This window comes from Babylonia areolata, chromosome 35 (genome assembly GCF_041734735.1).
Source record: "Babylonia areolata isolate BAREFJ2019XMU chromosome 35, ASM4173473v1, whole genome shotgun sequence".
Lineage (NCBI taxonomy): Eukaryota > Metazoa > Mollusca > Gastropoda > Neogastropoda > Buccinidae > Babylonia > Babylonia areolata.
In genome coordinates this window covers 17,756,847-17,769,630 of record NC_134910.1, presented here as the reverse complement: position 1 = coordinate 17,769,630, position 12,784 = coordinate 17,756,847, and the positions used below count along the sequence as shown (strand labels likewise).

Sequence of the window (12,784 nt, the reverse complement as noted above, 5' to 3'; positions counted from 1 at the left end):
GGAGAAAGAGCAAGGCCAGGATTCTAACCCAACCCTCATAGACACTGTACTGGCAGATAAATGTTTTAAGTGATGTGACACTTTCCTCATTTACACATAAAAAACACAAAAACACCACTCACTGTCAGGCATCCTCTTCCGGGCCCGCTCACTGGGCGTGATGGTGGCGTACACATCAATGCTGGAACGACTCTGCCCCCCATAGGGAGGGTGGTGGGGGGGAGGGGGCTGGGAAGACTGGTAGTGGGGGGACCAGGACTCTGGGGGCGGGTGGTGAGGGTGGTGAGGGTCTGGGTAGTAGCCATCAGGGTGCATCTGCCAGTCTCCTGCACCATGGGGAACAAAGTGCTACTTTTGTCTGTGTGTCTGTGTGTATTGGGGGTGGGGGGTGGGGTTATTCTTATCCTCTTCCAGTCAGTTAACTTATGTTCCCCATTGTTCTCAAAGGCATGCAACACATCAAAACATCGGTGATGGTTTTCACATAGTCATAGCGCCAAAAGAGGGAATATCTGGTAAACACAGTCTCCCTCTGCCTTGCATGAAAGAGAGAGAGAGAAAGAAGGACAGAGTACAAGACAGAATCAATTCCAAGGTCTTTGAACGAGTAACCCTAACAAGTCAAAGCATACATAAATTCTGTTGTTGTTTTTTCCAACCCTTTGACTACTTCTGACAGGTATGCTCACCTATGAAGGATAGTGACCTCACTGACTGATATTGTAGGTAAGGACAACTGTGAATATTACAAGTTAGGATAATAAAAACAATAATAATCTAACTTATAAAGCACCTTTCCATGTAAAACATGCTCAATTGCGCTGTATAATGTAAATACCAACGCTTAAAACATGCATTTAAACACAAAAATGAACAGCTTACATGCATAACCCTTTACAGTCAGCCAACCAAACATCCAAGCACAAATCTACACACACACACACACACATACTCATGTATGAACACACACACACACACACACTCATGTATGAACACACACACACACAACATAATAAAATTCACATTCTAACCTAAAAAATGGTGTTGTTTTTTTGTAAACAAAGGAGTAAATCAAAAATGAAATCATCAACTGTGAATATTACAGGACACGATAACTGTGAATACTACAGGTCAGGATAACTGTGAATATTACAGGTCAGGGTTTCTGTCACCATCCTTCGTCTGGACTTCTTCCTCATGGGATTGCATTTCTTTTGTTCAGCAACACTAATGACGCCACTTAAAATGATACAAGAAGCTTTAGTTGCACTTTAAATGAATGCCACACTGATCTCATTTCACTGAAGTAGGAGTCAATGGGTTAAAACTTAAAAACCACTCTCTGCAACAGTGAAAATATTCTTTGAAAATTACAGATCACACATTCACTTAAGGCAGCACAAATCAGAAGTAGACAATGAATAAGACAGCTTGTCCAAAGCTGGAGAGAAATCTCACCATCTCTGTCATGTGGAGACCCAGGGTGTCGATAGTCGTCCCACTCTTCTCTTCCTTGGTCATATGGTGACTGCTGCGAACAATAATGCATGATTTGGAAAAAAGAATCTTATCTGTTATAACTGTTGTCACAACAACAAAAATTAATTCATAACGTAAATTCTGCATGTCTCTAACATTAGCCATGAATGACACACTACTGCTGCTTTTAGCATTTTTGGTTTTTAACTAATTAATGCCCACTGCCACATGACGTGTGCGTGCATGTGTGTGTGTGTGTGTGTGTGTGTGTGTGTGTGTGTGAGTGAGTGTGTGTGTGTGTGCGTGCGTGTATGCATGTGTGCATTTTGTGTGTGCGTGTTTGTGTGCGCGCGTGTATGCATGTGTGCATTTTGTGTGTGCGTGTTTGTGTGTGTGTGTGTGTGTGTGTGTGTATGCATGTGTGCATTTTGTGTGTGTGTGTGTGTATGCGTGTGTGCATTTTGTGTGTGTGTGCGTGTGTATGCGTGTGTGCATTTTGTGTGTGTGTGTGTGTGTGTGTGTGCATTTTGTGTGTGTTCGTTCTTTAGTTTAGCGTCTTTTCACTATCAGTGATATTAGACGTTAAAAAAAAAAAGGGGGGGGGGGGGGGGCGGGGAGGGCATGGGGGGAGGAAGGTGGTATAACTAACATGCAATTACATTTAAAAGTAACAATTCAATAATAATAATTATAATAATCAGAAACCATTAACACAATTCTGAAGTGCATTAAAGGAATGTAGAAATAGGGCTATGAACTAATGCCTGTGAAAGTTCGACCATAAGAACCTCGTCAGAAATAACTTCACAAAAATCATCTGCAGAATTATTATTCTCTTTGAAATACTTGGGCAAGAAAGTACGTAACTGCTGGCAGTGAAACAAACAATGATGCAAGCTGAACTGCTTACCACAGATGCATGTAACATTTTTACTATACTTTATCTTCAGCGCATCAAGTTTTATACGGAAGAAAGTAGAGGTTATTAATCTTGTATAGCAAGCTGATGGATTCGGTATCTTTTCTTTAATAATATTCTCGGGGAATAATGTTCCTTTATGGTTTAAAAACTTTAACTTCCATCGGTTATGAAATCGACCCCATGCTGATTTTTCTAACAAAGTGTATGCCTCTTTTACGGAGAGACGGACATGTATTTTTGTCGATTTTTCTTAATCTTGTGCTCCTCTTTTAGCTGCTTTATCAACAGTTTCATTGCCAAGAATGCCCACATTAGAAGGCACCCAACAAAAACTGACCTCAGTCCCTTTAATCCTTAAACAATGTACCAAATGATTTGCCTCAATAACTAAGTCAGGTCTTGTTTCAAGGCTGAATAATTCTAGAGCATAAAGTACTGATTTGGAATCAACAAAGAATGCTATTTTCGAAAAAAACTATTTGATGGCTCACTAAGTAGTTCAGAGCTTGTATAATAGCAATTAGCTCAGCTGTGAATATGGAAAGGTGTTTTCCAATAAAGTAAGATTTTTCAACTTTAAAGGCAGGAATACAGAAAGCCGCACCAGCGATTTTGTCATCAAGAACAGGCCCATCTGTAAATATATGGAGATGATTCTGATATTTTTCTGTTATATGAATTCTGGCAGTACTTGTCGTGATATTGATGTTTTCTTCCTTTTTTGTTTCAGAATAAGTGATATCAAAATCCGCTTTCAACATTTCCCAAAAAGGAACAGGAGAATGATGTGGCTTTGCAGCTAACTCTTTCATGTTAACATCAGATTCTTTTAACAGATTTGAAATGTAAGTTGCAACTGTTTCTTGTGATGAAATGGCTTTAGCTCTTTTGGGAAAATCAATGTCTGATCTTACTGTCAGTTCATCAGCAATGAAATTTTTTGTCATTGAAGTGTACCTCACATCGAATTTTGCTGTTGCTAACTCACGATGTTCATTTAAGGGTTTCCTGATTGGATGCATGAGAGGGCACTCCGAGGGCAATTTTGATAGCCTTACAGTCTACACTTTGAATCTTTTGTAATAGATATTTAGGTGCTTTTGTGTGTGTGTGTGTGTATGCGTGTGTGCATTTTGTGTGTGTGTGTGTGTGTGTGTGTGTGTGTGTGTGTGTGTGTGTGTGTGTGTTCTTTTTCCTGAATGTTATCAAAATTCTGTTTTTCTCCCTTCCCATCTTTCTTTCTTTCTTTCACACACACAAGCACATACAAACACCTACACCCACACAGAGTTTCACCTATCACCATTTGCAACACACACACACACACATTTGCAATACACACACACACACACACACACACACACACACAAACACACAAACAGAAACACACAAACAGAAACACACACACACAGTATTACCTTCTGATAGCCAGGAGGAGCGGGGTAAGGGGGGATGCCTGGAACTCGATCCGCCGTGTTGATGCTGGGGTCAGACGATGACCTCACCAATCGCTTCCTCTGCATGGGAGAAATGTCAAGGTCGTCGGCAGGGCGGGCAAGGTCAAGTTCATGGTCTGGTGCCGCAGCAATGCTCAGTCGGTTTGGCATGGGGAACATGAAGTCGTCGTTGAAATCTTCGTCTGGCTGCTCAGTGATGATGAGAGGACAGACTTTATAATGATTATAATAATAATAATAATAATAACAGTGATACTGGACATTCAAAATGCGCTCTATCTCCTTAACACAAAAGGTTACAAAAATGAACAACACTGGCCACTATATATAATCAAGACTTGCAAGAAAGATGAATGGAATGCGTCAATTACAACACATACAAGTGCACACACGCACGCACACACCACATGCCAGCACCTAGACATCCATGAAAGTCGATTTGTACAGGCGTGTTTTGAAGCCAGATTAGAACTGAGATTTTTTGTTTCAGTATGATGAATTTGGAAGGGAAGTTTATTCCAGGTGTTACTTGGTGATTCTTTTTCTTCTTTTTCTTTCTGCATTCATGGGCTTCAACTCCCAAGTTCACTCTGTGATCAGATTGCAGTGTTTGCATGCTGTTCTTTTCATCTGTGTTTTCCTTTGCTCTGCTCTGGGTGGGGCATGGTGGAGTGTGGGACGATCAGGAAGAAGGTAAACAGACTGCAGCGATGAATTTCTCTTCACTGTGTTTTCACCATTTTTTTCCTTTTGTTCACAATTTGCTTTTACTTTCTACAGAGTGAGGGTTCGATGTAACAAAGCAGTTTCCTTGCTTGTCTATTCCCTGGTAACTAAGGAATCTGACTTGACTTGCCATCTTATTCCCCTGGTAACTAAGGAATCTGACTTGACTTGCCATCTTATTCCCCTGGTAACTGAGGAATCTGACTTCACTTGCCATGTTACTCCCCTGGTAACTAAGGAATCTGACTTCACTTGCCATGTTACTCCCCTGGTAACTAAGGAATCTGACTTCACTTGCCATGTTACTCCCCTGGTAACTAAGGAATCTGACTTCACTTGCCATGTTACTCCCAGGGTAACTAAGGAATCTGACTTCACTTACCATGTTATTCCCCCGGGTAACTAAGGAATCTGACTTGCCTTTTTCTCTGACATCCATACAGGGCGTCGTTGCTGGGCCTGAATCAGCTCCACCAGTTTGGGAAACCACACGTCCGTTGTGGTGTGTGTGATGACACCTGGTATCATCATCATCGTCACCAGTCATCATCTTTGTCATCATAATCAGTTGTCATCATTGTCACCGGTCATCATCATCATCATATTCATCAGTCATAATCATCATCACCAGTCATCACCAGTCATTATTCTATGACTGTAACTACACATATACATACACAAGGTGTTGAAAATCTCTCCACCCACTTACCTGTGAACAGGTGTGTGTACAAGCCACCCTTTCTATACTTAAACCTACACGTGTGTACACAGTGTCAGAAATGTCACATTCTCTGCCTGCACCTGAAGAGATAAAGGTCCCATAGCCTTTGGGGTCCATCGGGGCAGTGAATTCATATCCACAGTGTCAAGGGCTCTGTCCAGGAAGGCAGTGAATTCATATCCACAGTGTCAAGGGCTCTGTCCAGGAAGGCAGTGAATTCATATCCAGTGTCAAGGGCTCCGTCCAAAAAGGCAGTGAATTCATATCCACAGTGTCAAGGGCTCTGTCCAGGAAGGCAATGAATTCATATCCAGTGTCAAGGGCTCTGTCCAGGAAGGCAGTGAATTCATATCCACAGTGTCAAGGGCTCTGTCCAGGAAGGCAATGAATTCATATCCACAGTGTCAAGGGCTCCATCCAAAAAGGCAGTGAATTCATAACCACAGTGTCAAGGGCTCTGTCCAGGAAGGCAAAATGAAATGAAATTATGGTGCTTAGAGCCTCGCCGACCACTAAGGCCATCTCAAGGCTATCGCCGCGTCAATTACTACTACAAGGCTAAAAAAAACAACCAATTAAAACGAGTCACCACTTCAAACTTTCCACTCCAAAGTTAAAAAAAAAACTTCCATAGTTTAAAACCTTCAAATCTGGTTAAAAAGGTTCACTTCTTTTAAGAAGTCCATCAGCGCCCACGGAGGGACATCACGAAACAAAGACTTCAAAGAAACCGCCGTGTAATGTCTGCGTCTAACGTCATGCAGATCCCAACAGTCAAGGAGCACGTGTTTCACGGTGAGAGGCTCGTCACAGGGAACGCATCGAGGGGCCTCCTCCCCCTTCAACAAGTAAGAATGAGTAAAAAAAAGTGTGCCCCGTACGCAGTCTGCACAGCACAGATTCCTCCTTTCTGTTCTTCACCCCCGAAGGGAGGGTCTCCCCCAGGTCCAGACGGATCTGGAAGAGCTTGTTGTCCATCTGGGTGTTCCACTTCTCTTGCCAAAGATCCTTAACGTAAGTATTGACCTTCCGCTTCATGTCTGTATAGGGTACCAAGGATCTGGACAATTCTTTCTTTACAGCGTTCCTGGCCAGCAGGTCCGCCCTTTCGTTACCACGAATGCCAACATGTCCGGGAACCCAGGCCAACACAACCTCGTATCCTTTCTTCGTTGCGAGAGTAAAAGTTTCATAAAATTCCAGCAGTTTGGGATGAGTGATATTCCTGCAGGCGATCGCCTCCAGGGCTGATAAGGAGTCGGAAAAGATCATGAATCTCTTCTGTTTGGAAGAGAGAACCATTTTTAACCCCAGGACCAGTGCGGTCAGTTCCGCGGTGTATACCGAGCTGTCAGACAGGATGTGTTCCGTTGAGGGCCGGTCAGGAAAGGCGGGACAGAACGCAGATGCGGCGACTCCGTCCTCTGACTTGGAACCGTCAGTGAAGATGCCTTGAAAGGTGGGGAATTTGTGGCACAGTTCCGAAAAGTAGGTTCTGTAGGCCAGAGAACTGGTGGTGTCCTTACGGTACGAGGCCAGATCGAATCGGACCTCAGGTGTTGTAAAGGTCCACGGGGGGCTGTCAGGGAACTTAGAGAAATCTGAGATGCCACTGACATCCAGATCGGCATTTTCCAAGTGCGGCTGAATGCGGAGTCCGAGAGGAGGTATGCAGTTTGGGTTGTCTGTAAATTTCTTATCGAAAGGGTTGTTGAATACAGCATCGTAAGCAGGGTTTGTAGGTTCCGAAAACAATTTCAAATAATAGTTCAGGGTCAGCTTCAGTCTGCGGTTGGAAAGAGGTGGTTCCCCCGCCTCTGCGTACAGGCTGTGCACAGGGGTGGTGCGGAAAGCACCTAAGCTGAGACGGAGCCCTTGGTGGTGTACAGGGTCCAACAGTTTCAGGTAGGACGGTCTGGCCGAGCCGTATACAACACTTCCATAATCCAGTTTGGACCGGACCAGGGCTCTGTAGAGGTGCAAGAGAGTCCTCTTATCAGCACCCCAGTTCGTGTGTGCCACAACTCGGATGATGTTCAGGGCTTTTAGGCAAGATATTTTCAGCTGTTTAATGTGGCTGAGAAAATTCAGCTTCTGATCGAAGACGACCCCTAGAAATCTGGCTTCCTTGACCGCCGGGATGGTGGATGTTCCCAGACGGATTTCAGGGTCCTGATAGAATTGGCGAAAATTATGAAAGTGGATGCATTCAGTTTTGGAGGACGAAAATGTGAAGCCATTCTCCTCTGCCCAACACTGGATTTTGTTGACGCAGAGCTGAAGCCGTCGCTGGATGCTGGCGTACGTGCTGCCGGTTGCATATAAGGCAAAATCATCCACGAACAGCGAGCTGTCCGATCCTTTCTGAACGGATTGAACGATGTCATTAATTTTGATGCTGAACAGAGCCGGCGACAGGATGCTCCCCTGCGGGACACCCAGCTCCTGCTCGTGAATGTCGGACAGGGTGGTGCCGACTCTCACCTGGAATTGTCTGTCTTGTAAAAAATTGTGGATAAACTGAGGCAGGTGTCCTCGGAAGCCGAGCTTGTGCAAGTCGGAAAGAATACCAAATTTCCACGTGGTATCGTAAGCTTTCTCCAGGTCAAAAAATATGGCCACCACATGTTGTTTGTTGACGAAAGCATTTCTTATCGTGGTTTCCAGACGAACCAGATGGTCAACGGTAGAGCGATGCTTGCGGAAACCGCATTGTTCCTTCGCCAGAAGGCCGTCGGTCTCTAGTTTCCACATCAGTCTACCGTTGACCATCTTCTCCATCAGTTTGCAGACGCAGCTGGTCAGTGCAATTGGGCGGTAGTTGGAGGGGTTCGAGGGGTCTTTTCCCGGTTTCGGCAGTGGGATTATGAGGGCTTTCCGCCAGGAGGGTGGAAAGAAAACTGTGACCCAGATGTGGTTATAAACTTTAAGCAGGGTGTCCAGACAGGTTTGGGGAAGGTGCTTTAGGAGTTTATAATGGACTTCGTCCATTCCTGGACAGGAATCCGTACAGGTCTGAAGGGCAGATTTAAGTTCGTTCATTGTGAAAGGAAGGTTGTAATTCTCTGTGTTGTCGGAAAAGAAGTTACATGGTGTTTTTTCTGACAGGTTTTTGGTTTTAAGAAAGCGAGCAGATTTGTTAGCAGATCTCGAGTTCTGTTCTATTGTGGAGGCAAGCAAATTGGCAACTGCTTTCTTCTCTGTGACCAGAGCGTCTGAAAGTTTAAGATGGTGGAAGGTCGGGCATGCGTTTTTGCCCTTAATTCTTTTTAAAACCCTCCACACTTTCTTCTTGGGTGTGTTGGAGGTTAAGGAAGAGCAGAAATCTCTCCAAGACTTCCTCTGGCTCTTTTTAAAAACATACCTGGCTTTCGCCCTCAGCTGTTGATGGGTTCGAACGCTATCGGACTCCGGTCTCCGAAAGACGCGTCGCTGCGCTCTCTTCCGAGACTTGCGGGCCTCCCGACATTCCGTGTTGAACCAGGGCGTTCTAGGGACCTGAGGCTTGGAGGTAGACGATGGGACTGCTGCTTTGGCGCAATCTAAAACGATCCGAGTCAGAGCGTCAGCAGGGTCCTTGCTTTTCAATACTGTTTCTTCCTGCAGCTCCGCTCTTATCTTGGTGGTAAAAAAACTCCAGTCTGCTTTGTCGTAGTACAGGCGGTCAGGCAGAGAGTCACCTTCTCCATCTGTGGGGCGGAGGACGACAGGAAAGTGGTCACTCCCGTGCAGATCGTTGTGCACTTTCCACTCGTAGTCCAGGACCAACGATGGATCGCAGACCGACAGATCTAAACACGAGAGCTTTCCAGAGGACAGATGCAGGTAAGTGGGAGACTTGTCGTTAAGACAGCACAAGTCCATGTCAGAGAGAAGGTTTTCTAAGAGAAGACCTCGGGCTGATGTCATCTCACTTCCCCAGAGCGGGGAGTGTCCGTTGAAGTCGCCCAACAGTAAAAACGGACGTGGGAGCTGGTCGACCAGGTTCATGAGGTCCTGCCTCAGAACACGGACGGAAGGGGGAAGGTAGAGAGAGCAGACAGTGATGGTTTTCTCGAGCGTGACTCTGACTGCCACCGCCTGTAAAGGGGTGCTTAAAAGAACTGTACTGTATAAAAGGGACTTTCGAATAAAAAGAGCGACACCTCCCGTCAACCCCTCTTGCTTCGGTTGAGCAGGTTTAAAAACGGAGTTAAAACCAGAGAGAGATAAAACCTTGCCATCTCTTTGCAGAGTCTCCTGCAGTGCCAGCACTGAAGGTTTCAAAGCACGACAAAGCAGCTGGAGTTCCTGGAAGTTGGCATAGAATCCCCGGATATTCCAGTGGATCACTGCCATTAAAAAGGTTTTTTTTTAAAAAATAAAGCAGCAGCCTATTCCATCGCTACCCCCTGCTCCTCCACTTGCGGTGGCTCAAGGTCCGCCAGGATGGAATATTTGTTCTTTGACATAAATTTTTCGGGTTCCGACCGGGTCGGAATATCCACCACCTCGGCCCCTCCCGATCCCGCCGTGGCCGCAGCCCTCCCCTCCTTGAGTTTTGGAGGTGCGGGGGGCTTCCGGCCACTTCCGCCAGCCCGAGGGCCAGGCAGACGAGAGGCGGGGCGAGGGGGGCCGGGGGGTGGGGGGGGGCGGGAGGCGGACAACGTGCCTCCGCCCGAGGCTTTTCTCTCCCGCCCAGCAGCCCCTGAGGACTGCCGCGCAGGATGGGAAGGGGTGGACACAGCGCCTCCACCCAAGGCCAACGGTTCCGACGAGGCGGTTAAGTCGTCCGTCTGCGTTCCTGTGGACGTCGTCTGGACTGCGACGTCCACCGTCCCGGATCTGACGACAGAGGCATACGACGTCCTAGGCGACGCGGCCTCCACCTGTTTCCTTGCCTCAAAGAAGGAAATTTTCTGTTCTGTCTTGACTTTCTGAATTTGTTTTTCTTTCTTCCAGGCGGGGCAGTCCTTCGATGAGGACGGGTGGCCACCTCCGCAGTTCGCACACAGGGCTGCACTGACGCAATCGCCCTGGTGCGCCGCCTTCGAACAGGTGCCACACGCCTCTTCCTCCTTACATCTGTCTCTCACGTGTCCGAATTTCTGACACTTAAAGCATCTCAGAGGGGACGGTACATACAGGCTGACATTAACTAGCAGGTATCCGACCCGAATGTCCTTGGGGACATCCGGGCAGCAGAAGGTGAGGAAGAAAGTGTTGGTCGGGACTCTGTCCGACCCCTTCCTCACCGTCACCCTATACACATCGGTCACTCCCTGAGAGGACAGTTCGCTCTTGATCTCGGCCTCAGACACACCTTTCAACTCCGGGCATCTGATGACTCCCTTTGAGCAGTTGAGACCTTTGTGAGGGGAAATCTTCACTGCCCTATCCACGAAAGTGGTCGCCTTGAGAAGGAGCTGTGTCTGTCTTTTGGATTCTGTCTGTACTAAAAACGCTCCGCTCCTCAGCCTCTTGATGGATCTGAGCGATCCTGCCAGACACTGAAAGCCCTTCTGGACAGCGAAGGGGCTGAGAGCCGACAAGGGCTTGTCGTCATCAGCGCCCTCCATCACTAGCCACGATGGCCAAAAACCAGAGGTCTCGACGACCTCCGACTCAGAGTCTGAGTCGTCCGTTCCCTGTCGTCGTCTTTTTCCGAGTTTGGGGGGGTGTATTTGTTTAGGATTCATGTTGAAAGAAAAATGTGAATTCATCCCTCCCTTACCCACCCACCATGGGGTCCAACTTAGGGGCCAGGGTCAAGGGAACACCAGCTTGACCCCTTCCAGGTTTCGGGAGGGATATACAACCAGCAGCCCAGCTCCAACGTGCTCCCCCCCGATCATGCCCAGCTCCCGGGGACAGAGAGCCGAGCACTACGGGGGTTACCTTCGTCAGCCACTAAACTGCCAGTCTTGACCCAGCCCCACGAAGGGGTAGCCGATTGACACACACGGGCCAATGTGTGCCGCCTGTCTTAGGAGAGGTCCGAGCCAAAGGGATGTGTTGACAGCAGCGTGCTCTCTCAATCCCCAGGATCTCATTCCCCTCCATCACAGGTCGCGCCGCACGGCAAACACGGCGGGCCTAAAGAAGGCCGCAGAGAAAAAAAGAATGTGGAAAAGAAGGCTTGATGGGGAGCTGAGGACAGAAAAGAGGCGGTAAAAAGAAGAACAAAGAATAGCGAAAGGGACAGTGGGTCACATTTAGTTTGGGCCTCACTCACGACCTGTTCGGCATGGGAAGCCCTATCAGGGGCATCAGTACAAAACCACCACTTATTCAGCCCTAACAGCTACGATGGCTATGTAGGCTGTCAATTAAGACCTGGGACCAGAGCACCAAACCCCAAGAAGCACTGATGCCCCCGCCGACATAGCTCGCTCGATCACTGGCCACTAAGCCTCCCGACCACGACAAGGTAGTGACCCTCCTGGGAGTGGGTCAGGAGAACACCAGCCTGACCCCCTCCAGGTTTCGGGAGGGTCCAGGAAGGCAATGAATTCATATCCCAGTGTCAAGGGCTCTGTCCAGAAGGCAGTGAATTCATATCCACAGTGTCAAGGGCTCTGTCCAGGAAGGCAGTGAATTCATATCCACAGTGTCAAGGGCTCTGTCCAGGAAGGCAGTGAATTCATATCCACAGTGTCAAGGGCTGTCCAGGAAGGCAGTGAATTCATATCCACAGTGTCAAGGGCTCCGTCAAGGAAGGCAGTAAATTCACATCCAGTATCAAGGGCTCCATCCAGGAAGGCAGTGAATTCATATCCACAGTGTCAAGGGCTCTGTCCAGGAAGGCAGTGAATTCATATCCACAGTGCCAAGGGCTCTGTCCAGGAAGGCAGTGAATTCATATCCACAGTGTCAAGGGCTCTGTCCAGGAAGGCAGTGAATTCATATCCAGTGTCAAGGGCTCTGTCCAGGAAGGCAGTGAATTCATATCCACAGTGTCAAGGGCTCTGTCCAGGAAGGCAGTGAATTCATATCCACAGTGTCAAGGACTGTCCAGGAAGGCAGTGAATTCATATCCACAGTGTCAAGGGCTCTGTCCAGGAAGGCAGTGAATTCTCATCCACAGTGTCAAGGGCTCAGTCCAGGAAGGCAGTGAATTCATATCCACAGTGTCAAGGACTGTCCAGGAAGGCAGTGAATTCATATCCACAGTGTCAAGGGCTCTGTCCAGGAAGGCAGTGAATTCTCATCCACAGTGTCAAGGGCTCTGTCCAGGAAGGCAGTGAATTCATATCCACAGTGTCAAGGGCTCAGCCTAGGAAGGCAGTGAATTCATATCCACAGTGTCAAGGGCTCAGTCCAGGAAGGCAGTGAATTCATATCCACAGTGTCAAGGGCTCAGTCCAGGAAGGCGTGGCCCAATCCTCCTTTCAAACTTCACCAGGTCAGGTAGCCATTCACACCTGGGTGGAGTGGGGCAGATCAGAGTGAAGTGCCTTTCCCCAGGACCCAACACCAGGCTGGAACAGGACATTGAAC

At 47.4% G+C, this 12,784-nt stretch overlaps 1 protein-coding gene across 4 annotated transcripts in view; it reads right to left on the bottom strand.

Moving 5' to 3' along the window:
* LOC143278143 (tight junction protein 1-like) overlaps nt 1-12,784 on the bottom strand; it is a 71,864-nt gene that overhangs the window by 43,258 nt on the left and 15,822 nt on the right. For all 4 annotated transcript variants that reach the window (XM_076583172.1, XM_076583175.1, XM_076583173.1 and 1 more), the window contains exons 10-13: nt 5,001-5,102; nt 3,820-4,040; nt 1,459-1,531; nt 123-326 (exon numbers count right to left, since the gene is read on the bottom strand). In XM_076583172.1, the coding sequence (XP_076439287.1) occupies nt 123-326; nt 1,459-1,531; nt 3,820-4,040; nt 5,001-5,102 (600 nt within the window). The remainder of the gene's footprint in view (nt 1-122; nt 327-1,458; nt 1,532-3,819; nt 4,041-5,000; nt 5,103-12,784) is intronic.